At 38.4% G+C, this 16,767-nt stretch overlaps 2 protein-coding genes across 13 annotated transcripts; one reads left to right on the top strand and one right to left on the bottom strand.

Annotated features, from left to right (window-relative positions):
- Nucleotides 1-2,903: 2,903 nt before the first annotated feature.
- Nucleotides 2,904-5,639, bottom strand: LOC131313083 (large ribosomal subunit protein eL14z). Its single transcript, XM_058341174.1, has 5 exons — nucleotides 5,417-5,639; nucleotides 5,196-5,297; nucleotides 4,201-4,330; nucleotides 4,022-4,134; nucleotides 2,904-3,179 (listed from the first exon to the last, which is right to left on the bottom strand). Exons 1-5 carry the CDS (start codon nucleotides 5,417-5,419, stop codon nucleotides 3,123-3,125), a joined length of 405 nt encoding a protein of 134 aa, XP_058197157.1. The 5' UTR covers nucleotides 5,420-5,639; the 3' UTR covers nucleotides 2,904-3,122.
- Nucleotides 5,640-6,913: 1,274 nt separating this feature from the next.
- On the top strand, nucleotides 6,914-16,003 carry LOC131313084 (rab GTPase-activating protein 22-like). 12 transcript variants are annotated; one of them, XM_058341176.1, is made up of 12 exons: nucleotides 6,914-7,091; nucleotides 7,448-7,548; nucleotides 8,352-8,447; nucleotides 8,737-8,840; nucleotides 12,933-13,150; nucleotides 13,644-13,766; nucleotides 13,849-13,937; nucleotides 14,489-14,594; nucleotides 14,925-15,022; nucleotides 15,194-15,460; nucleotides 15,550-15,633; nucleotides 15,751-16,003. In XM_058341176.1, exons 1-12 carry the CDS (start codon nucleotides 7,082-7,084, stop codon nucleotides 15,763-15,765), a joined length of 1,311 nt encoding a protein of 436 aa, XP_058197159.1. In that variant the 5' UTR covers nucleotides 6,914-7,081; the 3' UTR covers nucleotides 15,766-16,003. The 12 variants fall into 12 exon arrangements, with proteins under 12 accessions (XP_058197159.1, XP_058197165.1, XP_058197163.1 ...); XM_058341182.1 differs by having other exon boundaries at nucleotides 6,916-7,091; nucleotides 7,416-7,548; nucleotides 8,352-8,421; XM_058341180.1 differs by having other exon boundaries at nucleotides 6,916-7,091; nucleotides 7,445-7,548; nucleotides 8,352-8,421.
- The last annotated feature ends 764 nt before the right edge of the window (nucleotides 16,004-16,767 follow it).

Below are 16,767 nucleotides of genomic sequence, written 5' to 3' on the forward strand. Positions count from 1 at the left end.
TCCAACTAACTGTTGGATAAAAACACAAAATAGAACAAAACCCAAACACCCAATAGGTCAAGCCTGAAAAGTCTAAATAAGCAAAGCCCATACCTAAATTGGACGAAGCCCAACCCAAGAAACCCTAAACCAAGAGCAAATTAACAACATCAGACAACCGCCGCCACCAAGACGTGGACAGCCTCAAACCTGCAGGCGACCCAACACCATCAGACACCAGAAACGTCCCCGCCACAAGGCCGAGAATCACCATACACTGCCATAGCCACCATTTCGCATCGTTGTATTTCATTGATCGACTTTTAGTCGGTGTTGCAATATATATAACTAGGCAGGCCCCGTTCCAAAAACTTTCTTAAAAAATAAGCAGCTTATTTTACATTTTCAAACTAAAAAATAAAGTAAATGAAAAATAATTTTTTAATTTTTTTTGCATCGTATAAAAGATCTCATCGAGATCTTCCAAACAAAATCCATATTGCATATTTTTAGATTTCTAAGCCCATAATTTTTTAGCTGAAATTGTCTTCTTAAAAAATAAGGGCTCTTTTTTGGTTCCGGAACGGAGCCGCAGTACTTTGCTCGCCTTTCCAATAAAAAAATGTTCCTAGCATCGGGAAGAAGGGAAAATGAAAGACCTTCGGGCTCCGTTTGTTTCGATGTAAAATGTTTTTTCAGAAAATAAGCTTTAAACTTTTATTTTTCGGTATTTGGTTGTCACTTAAAATTATTTTCAGAAATCAACAAAATAATGTAGAGAGAAGGGGGCTTAAACGGTGAAGATATTTGAGAATATTGGAATTGAAGGTAGGTCAGGACTGACGATCGAGAAAACTGAGTAGTGAGAATTGCAGTAGAAGGCAGCGGGTTCAATTCAAAAAATAACTTACGGAAGATTTAAGGGTAAGTCATTTCCATCTAGTTGATGAAAAATGTTTTACATATAAAATGTTTTCCTAATTTTTTACACAACCAAACAACGAAAAATAGATAAAACATTTTACTGGAAAACAAACGGAGCCTCAGCCCAGAACTAGAACTTGATACACAAATTAGGGGGTGGATGTGTCGGAATTAATTAGTCTGAAATGTGGAGTTGGCAAACGTAACGTTGCATTCCAATCAACTTGAGGGAGAGGCTTACGTCTCAAAGGTTTTGCATGCGTTGACGAGTATCGATCGTTTGATCTTTATTGTAGAAGCCACTAAGCCAGTGGAGTTGAACAAAATAAGCTTCGTTTGTCTTGGAGGACAAGTATATCACTGTAGCAACGGATGATAGTAATACACGAGATGAAATGGATCATGCATGTCAACTTTCATATCTTTTCTTGATAAGTCAAGTGTCCGGGCCATCTTACACGTATCTCATGACCGATTTAATTCTGAGAGTCCAATCCCATCGCTCTACTTACGGGAAGCCCAATATATTAAATGAATTGGCAACATAAGACCTAAAATCTTAGGAGAGAGTAAAGTCCTTGGTCTCAGGTCTTGACTACTAGGCCAATCCCTTGTGGTTATTCCAACTTTACATTAAAGTATTTCTAAATTATTCCAACTTTACATTAAAGTATTTCTAAACAATACGAAAACTTCATCGTACTAGTTCATACGAAATGAGCTGGGAGAAAATTAGGGTTATTCGTTGGGAAAATTACCTGTACAAACTTTTGCGCTTTGTTTTCTAGGACTGTAATAGGTTTCATCATCCTTTGTATACTGTCTTGTTATTGGAACTTTTTTCCTTTGTTGTTGTTGGATTACACCCTTTTCCTTTTATTGAGATTTTCACAATTCTTCATCATGAGAAATGAGGTTAATTTCAGATTATTTTGTTGACCATCATGTGAGAAATGAAGTTTCAGATTTGCACAATTCTTCATATCACATGAGATTTTCACACCTCTTATCGAAATAAACAAATAATTTTAAAAAAAATAGTAGACGCAAAATTAATAAAGACAGTTTTTTTTTTGAATATGGACAATAAATAATCCTTCAAGATTATTAAGCCAAATCAGCTCTTAGTGCACCATGTTAACTATTTAACTAGTGATAGCTCTTTTTTGTTTTATCTTCCATTGGATGTGTTAGTGTGTAAGCTAGCTAGTTCTGCCAAATGATAAAGTGCTACCCAATTTTGGCCAATCTTATAATCATCCAATGGTGGACCACTTCCATCAAAATGACAGTATTAATTTCAATTTGAATAAAATCTTCAAAAGTAGCCATTGAGATTTTAAAATGGATGTAGATATTTTTAGTTAAACTTTATTTTAGCTTGGCCAATAAACTTCTAATGAGTTCATTACCTAGTTAAACACTTAACTAAGTGTAGAAGGATCCATTATGTAAATGTGAACACTTTCGACAAAAATTTAGGAAAAACAGACATCTATATTATTTGCATCTCCATTACTCCATAGTTGGACGCCAAACAGTCCGGCCCTCGAAAACTGCAACCGAACTCTGAATAAACCGGTCCACAGTTTCATATCCAAACCCTGTCTGCAATGCCCCATCAAACATGGCCTATACGGCGGATAAAAAAAAAAAAAAACATGGCCCATACGTGCAAATTCTTAATTTGTTCTTTCTGGAAAACAAGTACTGGATACAGGACCAGCCCATAAGTTCCCCCTGAAATCAGCACCTTGGGTTAAATGGACCGATTTGTTTTTCTCTTCTCTTGTTCTTGTTCTGTAGGTGCTATTGCAAAGGTCAGGTTTCTTGGCTCTTTGGCACCTGTTTTCCTCCTTACTAAAACAACTTAGTAATCGAATGCAACGATGCCATTCCAAGCAGCCGCAATTAGATATACTTAAACCACATCAGCATCAATGTGTAAACATACGTTCAGCAATGCCGATCCAAGGTTCAACCAAAAAACCATCAAGCAATAGAGGACTCAAAATACTTGATTCAAAAGGAGTGAGAATATTCAAAACACCGAAAACTGAATAACAATAATAGCTTCAAATGGAGTCCGACAACCGTAACAAAATCAAAAAGTACTGCAGGCTTTCTCTCTTCCTTTGATTAATTCGTAAGTTGATGGACAACTGATGCAAAATGCAGGTACCAACACAACTCGCAAAGTACTCCAGGTCAGAAAGATACTAGGCTGTGCTCTGCTTCTTAAGCTTTGCAAGTTCCTGCCTCACAACTCCAGCTCTCTGCAAAGTTACACTTACACAATCAAATCAAATTCTTCCAAACCAAATGCGCTTGATTCCAACAGCTTACGAAATAAAATCCAATTTTACAGAAAGTTCTTTACTCTGTCCAATAAACTGAAAAAGGTTAGACAAGTCTAGAATTCAAACCAATCGAAGTCTATGCATAAAAAAAAAACAATGGCACAAAAGATTCTGGAGTCAAGTCTTTCATTGCATCTGTAATCCTATTAGGCAGGTTGTATAAACATCTGACAGTTCAATGTGGGATAAAGTCGGGGCAAGGTCCTGTCCAGTTTACTATGGACCAGTTTGGTCCATTTGTGGGATCTTTCCGGGCTCACAACAACGATTGGAATCGTTCACTTTTTAGATCTTGTCGAGAACATTGATCACATCAAAAATCAAGTTAATCGGATATTTTTTGATATGATTTCGAAATGCATTTATCTTTAGATAATTGTGTCAAATGGGTTGCAATCCAGTGTTGCACATTTTTTTTCTTACAAACTTAATGCACTTAGAAATCATATCAAACGATATCCAATCAACGTGATTTTTGGCATGGTCAATATTCTCAACGAGATCTAAAAAGTAAACGGTTTCGATCATTGTTGTGGGCCCAAAAAAGTCCAAAAAATGAACCAAACTGGTCCATAGTAAACTGGACAGAACCCTTGCCCGATAAAGTCAAGCTATGGGGCACCCCTAATAGAACCGACTGTCAACTTGCTATAACAAAAACCAAGAAGTCACCATCTAAACATAAATAGTTTATCATTAACGACAAATCAACTAAGAAGAGAAACAAAAGAAAAAACAGTAACGGAAGCACGGTAAACCTTGATTTTTGCTAGCATAAGCTTGAACCTATCAAAATCATTAAGAGCAGCCCTTCTCTTTCGCACAATAAGCTTCCTGCCCCAAGAGCTGTTCTCCCACTTGTTCTTGACATCTGCCATGAATGTTCAGGAGTTTAATGACCACAACGGGAATATGTAGAAGCCCACTAAGTACTTACCAGCAGCCTCCATGGCGGCAATTAGAGTCTTCTTCTTTGGAACCCTGTTGATGTCAATCTTGATATCAGTGAGTGAAAGCCTCTTGAAATTCATTTGTGTCCGCACCATATCAGGGGCATCAACAAGAGCCTGCAAGTGAGCAAAAATCCGATGTAAGATGGCCAAATCCAGTGTGTTCTATATCTAAAAGGGAGTAAACACCTTTCTTGAACAATCAAATATATTCCGAGATACTTATCGACAAATGTTGAACAAGGGAACATGACGAGCCAAAACTTTGCACCTCTCAAAAATCTGAACTCCATATTCATGGTACACGATTAGGGTTGCAAACGAACCGAGCTGATCGCAAGCAACTTGTAGCTCGGCTCTTATGTGATCAGCTCGTTAGTAAACAAGTCGAGCTCGAGGTCAAGTTTTAAGCTCGTTTAGTAATCGACCTGAGTTACTTGTAACTCAACTCGTTTATAAAACTCGGCTCATTTGTAGAGGCTCGGCTCATTTATAGAAGCTTATTTAATTAGTAAACGAATATAGCTCAAACACCTCGATAATAAATGAGCTGAGCTCTAGCTCGATTATCTGAGCTCGACTATCTGAGCTCGACCTGGGCTATTTTGAACGAACCAAGCTCGAACTATTCAAAGCTCGGCTCGGCTGCATAAAACAATGCATTCATTCCATAACCCATTCAGCGTCGAATGAATAGAAAATTGTGTTACGATTGTGGTCGCGTATAATTAACCCCGTATGTAACTAAAAATTAAGCTCTGTGTTCTGATTCATCCAAAACTGCATACGTAAATAGTCTAGATTAAACATCCCATCCAAGTATTACCGACCAAGATGGAGCGAAAACGACAAAAACTTCAGGTGTTCTTTTGTAATCTTCTCTGTTCATTAATCGACGCCAATTCGAAAGTAAGAGGGAAAAAAAACACATTTCAGACATAGACAGGGCTGGGTAAAAAGAGAGGCACACAGGTTAACGTACCCTGTTTTGATCGATGACGTCGACAATGACGACGAGCTGTCCGTAGTCCTTCCCGTAGTTGACGAGAGCGACCCTTCCGATCTCCACGTATCTCTTGAACGGCTACAGCCAACCGAAAAAACAACAACATATTTATGCACCAACTATACGCATACAGATCTATGCATACAACAGAGAGAGATAGAGGCGTGATTGATGAGAAAACTAGATTTGAATCTCACCATTTTTCAGCAAAATGAGTGCCCTAGAAAGCAAGATCGATTGTAGAAGGAAGACTGAGGCGGGAAGGTAACGTGGATTAGGGTTTGCGAAGTGAGGACGTAGGGTTTCTCCGTTTTTAGAGCTGTAATAAGATGCGCTCGATACCACAGTAAGCAGCTCACGTGTCCCTAACACATCAGCCGTTTTTTTGTGTTTTTTTTATGCACCTACAAAATCTTCAGTACTATAGTCTTGCTCTACTACCAATAGATATAAAGAATGGTGATGCTGTCATGCAGAGCCTAGAATGGCCTGTCGCTGATTTTGACAATTGATAATGACTTAAATTTTAATTGAATAATGGACCTTTCAAATTTGTATTTAATTTATATATACTTAGATTTGATCCGAGCCGCTCGTACTGAGATGAACGATCGAATCGACCGCTTTGTACCCTCTTGGCAGAGAGCTGATAGGTAGGATCCCCAGGTCACCATGAAAATCGGATGTAAATTACTAGTACAAAGGAGAATGTCTAGCACAATTACCGCGATGGCCTTGGAGTTCATCGAGCTACTGCCCAGTGGCGGAGCTATGTTGGGGCTCGGGGTGGCCCTGGCCTCTCGACTGCCTCCGAGCCCCTGAGTTTTAAAATTATATTTTATATATACCTAATTTTAAATATTATTGATAATTATTCATGTATAGATACGTATAATCTTAATAATTTTGATTTGATTCGATAAAAAATCGGTTATTTTACATTCTCATTTCTCAATTTGTTAAAGTTGACTAAAGAAAAAAACAATTATGCACAAAAGACTAAAGAAAAAAGCAATATAATTGGTACAGTAAATTTTAACTGCATTAGGTTAGAATCATTTTAATATACAAATATACGTATTGAAGAACAAAAACTTATGATATAATAAGTATACGTTTCGATAAAAAATATGTCTATTAATCCAGCTCACCGGATCAAAAATCTTGGTTACGCCACTAGCTACTGTGTGTATTTTTTTTCCTTAGGAGGCCCTACCAAAAAAAAGGAAAAAAGAGAAGGGAATGACTTCGGTGTTCCCGGTCATTTTGGGGACACCGTAACTTTTGGCATAACAAAACCATTATGAGCATAACCAAAATCAATTATGAGCATAACCAAAACCATTATTAGCATAACAGAACCATAGCAAGGTATAACTTGTTTGTTATGCCTTGATTGGGTTTTGTTATGCTTTGGTTGGTTTTTTGGATATTCCTTGGTTATGCCTTATTTGGATTCTGTTATGCTTGCAATAGGTTTTTGTTATGCTCATAATGGTAACGATAAAGTTATGCCAAAAAATTGTTATGCTCATAATGGTAAAGTTATGTCAAAAATTACGGTATTCCCAAAAAATGACCGGGGACACCATAGCATCATCCAAAATAGCATCATCCAAAAGAGAGTGTCTATTTTTTCGTAGGACTTTTTTTTCTTTCCCTAATTGAAGAAATTATTATGTGAGTCAAGGAAGTAAGATGGAACACATCTCTCTTTTTTGAACAAAGTCTACGAAATTAGCGGGCTTGTCCAAGAAAAAAGCCAAGAATTTCCTTTGGAAAGCGTATTCTTTACTCAATCTACCCACCCGACGAAACCCTAACTTGTTTCCTTGCATCCTATCCAACCTCCGCTGGCTTCAATGTGCACAAGTGCGTAAGAATTTCGAAGATTTAAGCATAATTTTTTTTCATTATTTATGGATTTTTGCTTATTTCTTCGTCGTCCATCTTCAAAGTTTTTCGTCTGTGTCTCAATTTCCATATATCTGTTTGTATACATGTACGTAATGAACATCTGTTGTATGAATGATCGGTAACCAATTTGTGCGAATTAGTATCGTATATGTGGGCATCATCATATGACGTTATTTGTTTGCAAATTCGAGAAGTGAATTTTTACTCACCCACACATGTTATGCATGTATATTTATTCACAAGAATTGATAGGTCTTGCTTTTGAATGGTAATGTTAAGAGACTCACTGGATGCTTGTGATGGAGTAGCAGGGTTCATGATGAAGAGTTCAACAGCTGGGGAGGAGGATTCTCGGTTCGCAATCAGACTGGAATGCCAAGGCGATGTTCCAAAAACTCATTTCAAGCCCAGGGTGAGCTTATTGTCATTTTATTCTTTGTTATACTCTATCCCAGCTATGATACATATGGCACATATTACATGCTGTGATTCTTAGTTTATGGTATTTGCATTTTCAACTCCTTTTATTTTGTCTTGTTACCTTTAACAATAATATCAATTTTACTTTAACGACATTTTAACTATTTCATAACAAATACAAGAATGATTCAAAATTACCAAAATTTAAAAACGAGCATGTGCACTAGCAGCTTCTACGATAGTATACCAAATTCCGTCCCATTGATTAGCGAAAAAAATATAAATGGCTCCATTTATCCAAATTCACCAAAGCCTATATATTGGTTTGTTTTCATTCTTCTGAGACTCGTCAGCTGCGAAAATGGCACCCGAATTAGCCGTCACAGATCACTCCGCCGCCGACGATAGATCGAAGACGCAGGCGGCGGCCTCCAAATCCTTCGTCTTAGCTGACCTCAACGTTGACTAACTGTTTAATTAATTTAGCTTGTCATTGCCCGACATTGCGTTAATTTACTCGGGATTTGCATACATTAGAGTGGAAAACCTGCAAGCATAACCAACCCTTTTTTCGGGGGGGGGGGGGGGAAGGTGTTGTTTTTCATGTTTGAAAGTTTAGCATATTGCTGATTCTTTGGTTGCCATCATATTTCCAGTTGTTCGTCCCCCTTTCTCTTTTGGGTAGACGACGTGTTGCTTTTCATGCATTAGTGCAATAGTATTTAATCTCATGTTAACATGCTTACATAGAGTTAGGTTCTCTTAATCAGATTCTTTTTTTATCTAATTCTGCAGGCACGGAAAACTCTTAGTGCTAGAAGATGGAAAGCTTCATTTTCTCAAGATGGTCATCTGGATATTGCAGGTGTGCTTAGGAGGATTCAAAGAGGGGTAAATTTTGTTGATTATTGGTTGAATTTATTCGACTGTGGATATTGATACTGTTGCTGCTTGCGTGCTTTGTTCTTTTATCTTGGTTAGCATCATTAGCATTACCAGCTACCTATGGGCAGCAATCTGCAGTATGCTTGTTGGCAGCATATCTTGGTCTTTTCTAATGAAAGCATACGTATTTGTGATTGCCGATTGTGCATTTAATGTGGTTATTTGTCCTTTTTTGTGGAATATTGAACTAGAGCATTTATAACTATAGGTGTTACTTTTTTAATGCTCATGTTAGGGTGTTCATCCATCAATCAAAGGGGTTGTGTGGGAATTCTTGTTGGGTTGCTTCGATCCCAACAGCACATTTGATGAACGGAACGAGCTCAGGCAAAGGCGAAGGTAAATTTTCTTTCTATAGATTATGTTCCACCTTGAAGACAATAGATGGTACCGTACTTTCTAGAGCTCAATGAATCCTGCCCTCGCCTCCCTTATCGAAAACATAGAATCCTCTTTTTCTTGTCTGTGGTTCCGTCACTTCCACCATTTACTCTTAGTTATGGTCTGATTCGTCTGAAGCATGAGTAGAGCTGGGGGATCAATTTATCAGAAGTGTTATTTGCACATGATTTTTTTGTTGTTTAGAGCAATTAGTATCCTATAAATGGTGGAGGAAAGAGATGTAATTTAAAGGTGGTATATTTGGTTGGTTCTGGCGGCAAGTCATCTGATGGTGTCAGGACTTAATGTTATTCATAAGTGGGTAGGGAGGATGGTTTGGGGTTGTTGGTTTCTCACATTCTTTATGCCAATGATACTCTCTTGTTTTGCAACACGGAGCCGACATAGGTTGGTTATCTTCGGTGTGTACTTTTGTGCTTTGAGGCTGTGTCAGGTCTTAAGGTTAATTTGGGCAAATCAGAGATGATTCCGGTTGGGGCAGTTAAAGATATTGGTGCTCTTGCCCAGGTTTTGGGTTGTAAAGTGGCATCGCTTCCGGCGAGGTACTTGGGGTTGCCGTTGGGATCCTCTTTTAACGCAAAGGCAGTTTGGGACTCTATTGTGGAAAGATTTCAGAATAGATTGGTGGGTTGGAAGCGTCAATATATCTCGAAAGGTGGCAAAGTGATACTAATCAAGAGTACTTTGTCTAGCTTGCCAACTTACTTTATGTCTTGGTTTGTCATCCCGATTTTTGTTGCTAAAAGGTTGGAGAAAATTCAAAGAGACTTTCTGTGGAAAGGTGTGGAGGAAGAGTTTAAATACCATTTTGTTGAGTGGGATAAGGTTTGTGCGCCCATTAGAGGAGGAGGGTTGGGTGTGAGGAATTTAAAGTTGTTCAACCAAGCCTTGTTGGGTAAATGGCTTTGGCGTTTTGCGTGTGAAAGAGAGAGATTGTGGAGGAAGGTCGTAGGTGCTAAGTATGGATGCGGGTGAGGAGATTGGTCTTCCCTTGCTATGAGAGGGCCTTATGGGGTGGCTCTTTGGAGGGGTATTATGAATGGGTGGGATACTTTTGTAAAGAATACTTGGTTTTTAGTAGGTGATGGGAGAAGAGTGAAGTTCTGGGAGCATGTGTGATGTGGTGATGAGTGTTTGCAAGATGCCTTCCCAGATATCTGTCTTTTGGCTTGTGATAGGGACGCAAATGTCCATGATTATCTCCATTTTCTTGAAGGGGTTATTGTTTGGGACATCCGTTTACGGCGGGAGGTACCGGAAGAGGAAGAAGAAGCCTTGTTGATCTTGTTAACTAGAGTGTATGGTAGTTGAGCGATTGGAGAAGGAGAAGATGTGATGCGTTGGAATCTTTCTGCCTTTGGAACTTTTCACGTCAAATCCTACTATCAATCACTTTGTGGAAGGGGTACTCCTTCCTTTCCTTGGCAGGCAATTTGAAAAACCTCGGCACCGTTAAAGGTGAGTTTTTTTGTTTGGTGTGCAGCTCAAGGAAAAATTCTTACGATTGACAATTTGATCCCAAGGCGGAGAATTATTGTGAATTGGTGTTGTATGTGCAAAAGGGATGCGGAGACAGTTTATCACCTCCTTATTCATTGTCCGGTGGCTTGGGACCTTTGGAGTTTGGTGTTATCTTGGTTTGGATTACAATGGGTAACGTCAAGGAATGTTATGGAACTCTCGATTGCTTGGAAAGGTGCTAGAGTGGAAAGCAAAGGAAGCGAGTTTGGGCCATGGTTTCCTTGTGCGTGATGTGGATTATTTGGTGTGAAAGAAATGCAAGATGTTTTGAGGGGGTCGAAAAGCCTTTGTTTAGGGAAAATTTTCAAAATACCCCCCAACCTTTACACCAAAATTCAATTAGACTCCCAACTTTTTAAAAACTTCAATTTTACTCTCAACGTTATCTTCCATTAATCAAAACGCCTCCTTTTGTCCGAATGACTAACGGATTTCGTTAAAAGCTTCGTTAAATAGCGTCTCGATTGAATTTCAATGATCCGAGCCGCTCAATGTGATCAAAACGTGATTTTAAAGGTACCCATTAGAAATCAGCAAAAAAAATGATCGAGAAGGGCTTCATCTTAACAATTTTTTATTGAACAGTCGGATCATCGAAATTCGATCGGAAAAGGGGAGGTGCAGACCGAAGCAAAATCCGGACATCCAGACTTGAACAAAATTCGGATCGATCCGCACCTCCCCTTTCCCAATCAAATTTCGATGATCCGATATGATTCAAACATGATTTTAAGGGTACCCGCGAGAAATCAACAAAAAAAATGATCGAAAAGGGCTTCATCTGAACAGTTTTTTTTATTAAATAGTTAATAAAAAAACTATTCAGATGAAACCATTTTCAGTCATTTTTTTTGCTGATTTTTCGCGGGTACCCTTAAAATCATGTTTTGAATATATTGAGCGGCTCGGATCATCGAAATTCGATCGGGATGCTATTTAACGGAGCTTTTAACGAAATCCGTTAGTTATTCGGACAAAATGGGGTGTTTTGATTAACGGAAGATAACGTTGGGAGTAAAATTGAAGTTTTTAAAAGGTTGGGAGTCTAATTGAATTTTGGTGTAGAGGTTGGGGGGTATTTTGAAATTTTCCCTTTGTTTAGAATTAAAAGGTTTTTGTTGCATAGCTTGTATAGTTGGGATAAGGGAGATTGTTATCCTTCTGTTGACCAATTTCTAGATTGGCTTGAGCTTTTCCATTCCAATATGAGTGTATAGGGCCTTTTTGTCTTGTGGCCTCTTTTTTTTTTTTTGTATACGGGCGGCATTCCCTTAATGCCTTATTAATATTATCTCTTATAAAAAAAAAACTTGACAGTGTCCTTTCTTTTTAATCATCTTAACGGCCAGATTTTGACAATAGCAGTCTCTTTATTTTTTGTTGCAATCTTTTCCCACTTTTCAATGAACAATTTCCTTTTGCCATTTTAAGAAAATCCCATTGCTGAACCAAGAAAGGGCAATGATGTCCCATTTCCTTTCCTTTCCGTTACTTAAAAAGGACAAGTAGAATTCATTGCAAACACAGTGGAGGTTGAGAAACAGCCTCTTTATTTGCTTCTTGTCACTGGTGAATCCAATAATGGCAGCCATGCAAAGAATTTTTCTTGATTGATCGGTGTCTAGAGTGCCTTTGTTGTATCCATGACATCAAAGAACTTGGTGCAATTATCTATTCTTTTCAGTGGTAGTCCCGTTTAAAACCTTCATAGGCCAATTAGAACAGCAATAGTATCAAATGAAAAACTGACCGGCGACCGTGACTGTTAGAAAATAGAAAGATATGGAGCTTGAGAAACACTTTCCAGATCAAAACCTGAAGATCTAGTGGCGCATTATGTACTCTTTCTCTCTATGTATCTGCATATATATTATTATGTATTGTAGATTTCATAATAAACTGAAGAGAAACTATCAGTCTTTTTGGGTGGAGGGTAAGATTTTTTTTTTTTTGACATGGGGTGGAGGGTAAGATTGAGGTGGCAGAATTTGATGACTTCAAAAAGTAAGTGATACAATTATACTTAACACTGGCGAATCCAAATTGGAAATATATGCGTCACTTGATTGTGGTTGTTTGAAACAATGTTATTTTCCAATATCCTAATTTGGCCCAACATATGGTTAGTGTCAGTGCATTTAGGGCCTTGACAGGTTAATAAGCACGGTGGTAAGCAGTCGCAAGTAGACGGAAACAGTTAGAGTGTGGTTTTGCAGATTCTTATCCTAGATTTTGTGGTAAAGTCAATACCATTATGTGTGAAAGGAGTTTTGAAATTCTAGATATCATTTTCAAGCTTTCAGAGAAAGATGTTTCACTTTACATGGAAATTCATGTATGTTTGTGCATATAGAAATGTGTAAATAAACCTCGGCTTGTGTCTGCGCGGAATATGTTGACTATGTTTATTGATTGACTGTTTGTTTGTATGTGTAGAATGTTGTAAATAAAACCTCATTGTGTATATGCAGTGACCATAATGACTAATTTGTTAATTGATCTTCCTAGGGAGCAGTATGAAGCTTGGAAGGCTGAATGTCAAAATATGGTACCTAGCATGGGTAATGGAAAGTTCATTATGGCACCAATAATAATGGATGATGACCAAATGATCAAGGATCTGACAACCAACACTGATTCAGGAGATGACGATGGAGCCACTTCTAGTATCGACTCTGTTTTAGCCAAGAAAGTGACTCAGTGGAAGCTTGGCTTGCATCAAATTGGTTTGTAACGGGTGCAAAACTGATTCTTCTATAAAGCATTGTTATCACATTTGTTTCTGATGTTGTGGAACTCTCTTTACTCCCCTGTTGCTTCTTGGAGTTGTGCTCTGAATTTTGCTTCTTTAGCACCACTGCAAGATGTTTTTTATTTTATTTACTGATTTATTTTGATCGGAAAAAGATCACTGCAAGATGTTACTACAAGTAATTCAGAGTTGATTTTGGATGACATTTGCCATGCCATGGCCCATGGCACATTGTGTTGTAATTATACTTTCCCACAATTCATTGATACATGGACATGCCTTGTGAAGCATAAAAAGGATACCTCTTTGCAAATTGAAATATTGTGCCACGTTGGTGCCGAAATTCTAAATCATGAATACGCTTCTTACATTGAAAGCAGCATCAGATATTAGGATGATTTGTTTGTGGTAATAATCTTTCGGACAACTTCTACATCTTAACTTGACGCGTAAGATGGGGGCTGCAGGTTTGGATGTCATACGCACTGACCGTGCTCTCGTCTTTTATGAAAGTGAAGCTAATCAGGCAAAACTTTGGAATGTTCTTGCTGTTTATGCTTGGGTTGACCATTCAATTGGCTACGTTCAAGGTGACAATTAAGGTGGTATTTTGTTAGTTTAGGTATCTTCAATTGTTTCCTGAGCTTTTGCTTGTGTTTTCCTTTTTAACAGGAATGAATGATATTTGCTCTCCAATGGTTATTCTCATGGAGAATGAAGCAGATGCCTTTTGGTGCTTTGAGAGGGCAATGCGTAGACTGGTATGCATTCTTGGTCATCATCAGCGTGTCGTTGATATTAGAACTAATCGTGGAACTTGATTGCCTATCAATTAATTCCTCCTTGCCACTAGAGTTGATCTCTTCTAGTTATAGGTAGTCATGTGAGTTTGTTAGGTTCGAGCATTCAGTGATTTTAATTGGATGCGCATACTTCTCACTGATAACACGGCATGATTACCTGCTTTGTTTAATTTGTAGGAGTAAGGTTTCCTTGAGTGGAATTCGCCAACAACTCGACTGTGACCTTTTTCTTTACTTGTCTAGTCAAAATGCCTTGTTTGTGGTTTATACATGGGCGTTAACTACCAGATGTGGAAGATTCGTGTTGCTCTTTGAGAAAAAAGCCTATGGAGCTTGATTATGCATGATTACTGAAGTATGCCCTGGTCTCCTAACCTTTTTCCCAAGACAGTGCTACCTGATTCCGTTGCTTTAACTTCTATATATCTATTTGCCTCTCATCTCTAATGCTTATCATTTTTTGAACTTTTCTTTAGTTCATGACTCATTTCCCTGCTTTTGTTTGAAAGAGAGAAAATTTCAGGTCCAGCGCAACCTCCTTAGGGGTGCAATCTCAGTTGAGTACTCTTGCAGGAATAATTAGAGCTATTGATCCAAAGCTTCATGAACACCTTGGTATGGGTTGATCCTGTCATGGTTATTTTTACTTGTACCTCCACAGTCTGAGGAGGATTATTTTAAGAAAGCTCATGTCAGATTTTCCCATACTCTTTATATTTGGAGTACCAAATTTATTCTCCAAAATAGAGGAAATAAGAGGATGGGTTTGAGTAAGCTCATATCAGACTCTCTCTTTTTTTATCAGCATTGAACGATACACTATTAGCCAATATTAGCTCAACATAAGTACTCTGAAATGCATTTATTCTATGGCTTTGGCTCTAGTGCCCTGACCATTAAAACATGGCTTCGTATTTTCAAACTTCTGATTTTTCGATTTTGCAGAGGAACTAGATGGTGGGCAGTATCTGTTTGCACTTCGTATGCTGATGGTACTTTTCCGGAGAGAGTTGTCAGTTGTGGATGCGCTGTACCTTTGGGAGGTAAGGAAAATCTCTTTCCTTGTTTGATTAGTCCACTAAATACAATTTTTCTCTCCATTTACAGAAGATCCATTGTTCTGAGAGCCTTGAGAAGAGATCAAAGCCAACGATTTTCAGTGGTTGTATGTTGGGGACCTTTTTGCCTTTCTATTGATAGGTTCATATTTTCAGGTGATGTGGGCAATGGAATATAATCCAAACATCTCTTCATTATATGAGGTTTCAAGGTCTAGATCAGATGTGGCGCCAAATGAAAATGTTGTATCCAAAACGGATACTAAGCAGCTGAAGCAGTATGGGAAATATGAGAGAAAACTTATAAAGACTGGACACGGGGACCAAAAGAGCGCCCTCGTAGTTTTCCTCGTTGCAAGTGTCATTGAGGCCAAGAAAAAACGACTTCTGAAAGAGGCTAGAGGTCCAGACGATGTTGTCAAGGTTCACATTCCACTTCCCTCTTGTTTCTCTTCTTCACCTTCGCGATTAGATGTGTCTGAACTATAACTTATTTGAACCTACTTTTACAGATTGTGGGGGAAATAACGGCTAGTTTGGATGCGAAAAGGGCATTGAGAGACGCATTGAAGATCCAGGAAAAGTACCTACGGAAGGCAAGCTCATCCTTTTGTTTCTCTTTCGTTAAATCCTCATTCCATCCTCACATGCATGCATATGACTTGGGTTTCCACACATGGCTTACTGCTTATAGTGCTTACCTGTGCATGCAGACCAAGCAATTGTAGCTAGTTCTGTGGAGCATCGGCAACATATATGTATTCCATAGCGATTCAACTTGATTCTTATTCCGACCTCGCAGCATCAATTTTTTTTTAGTAGAAGCATCTATTTTTGTACCTCGGCAACTGTACAAAACATTGAGGAGTCTTCTCTGTGTTTGTTTTATGTAAGACATTGAGATGATATGGATATGTACCACGGGAACTATATAAGAGGGTTAATTTGTATCAGTTGGATCACAAAGGGAATTTGCTCTGCTGACTGAGAAAGGACAACACAGATAGATAGGAGTGTGACCATCTAGGTGGTAAGTCCAGTTGGTGGGAGTACCTGGACTACCACCTCTCTTTAACACCTGCGCCGGTTTGAGCCCGGAAGGCACATTTGTGCTGGTATCCGGTGGTGTCGCTAATAGGCTTTATTTCGAACCTGTATGTGGACCGAAGAGGGGGATTTCCCGCCGTTGTACATCAGGTGGTGGTGTCGTGGTGACGGCTTGTTTTCACGGACAGTAGCTATGGCTCGAACCGGATATTCCATTGGCGGGTAGGGAGCTCCTATGGTCACATCCAAGGGGAGCTACTACAATGGTTGTTCCCTCCCACCCTTTTCCCAGTCAAAAAAAAAAAAAGATAGATAAGAGTATGTACCACAGCATTTATATAATAGAATTATTCAAAAAACTTGTATTATGTGCAAAGTACAAGACTCTTATTATTTTTAGAAGACTTGTGTCACGTGTAGGGTACAAGACTATCATTGCACTACACTTCGGCATTAACAAAAATAGTTTTGGCTTTAGCGTTTTTAGAAGAATTGTACCATGTGTAGGGTGTGAGGCTTGTAACCACTGATATTTTGGCATTAAAGAAATAATAATTTTGGCATTATTATTTACCAAATGCTAATGCCAGTATTTTTATTGCTTAAAACCTGTACAGGGTACAAGACTCTTATACAATGAAATTTTGACATTAATAAAAATAACTTTGACATTATTATTTTTC

The sequence above is a fragment of the Rhododendron vialii genome, chromosome 13a, assembly GCF_030253575.1.
Source record: "Rhododendron vialii isolate Sample 1 chromosome 13a, ASM3025357v1".
NCBI classification, from domain to species: domain Eukaryota; kingdom Viridiplantae; phylum Streptophyta; class Magnoliopsida; order Ericales; family Ericaceae; genus Rhododendron; species Rhododendron vialii.

Coding starts and splice junctions, on each gene's coding strand:
- LOC131313083 (XM_058341174.1), bottom strand. Junction 4,135..4,200: donor TGCCGCCATGGAGGCTGCTG/GTAAGTACTTAG, acceptor CATTCATGGCAG/ATGTCAAGAACAAGTGGGAG. Junction 3,180..4,021: donor TTATGCTAGCAAAAATCAAG/GTTTACCGTGCT, acceptor GTAACTTTGCAG/AGAGCTGGAGTTGTGAGGCA.
- LOC131313084 (XM_058341175.1), top strand. Junction 14,595..14,924: donor AAAGCTTCATGAACACCTTG/GTATGGGTTGAT, acceptor TCGATTTTGCAG/AGGAACTAGATGGTGGGCAG. Junction 15,023..15,193: donor ATGCGCTGTACCTTTGGGAG/GTAAGGAAAATC, acceptor TCATATTTTCAG/GTGATGTGGGCAATGGAATA.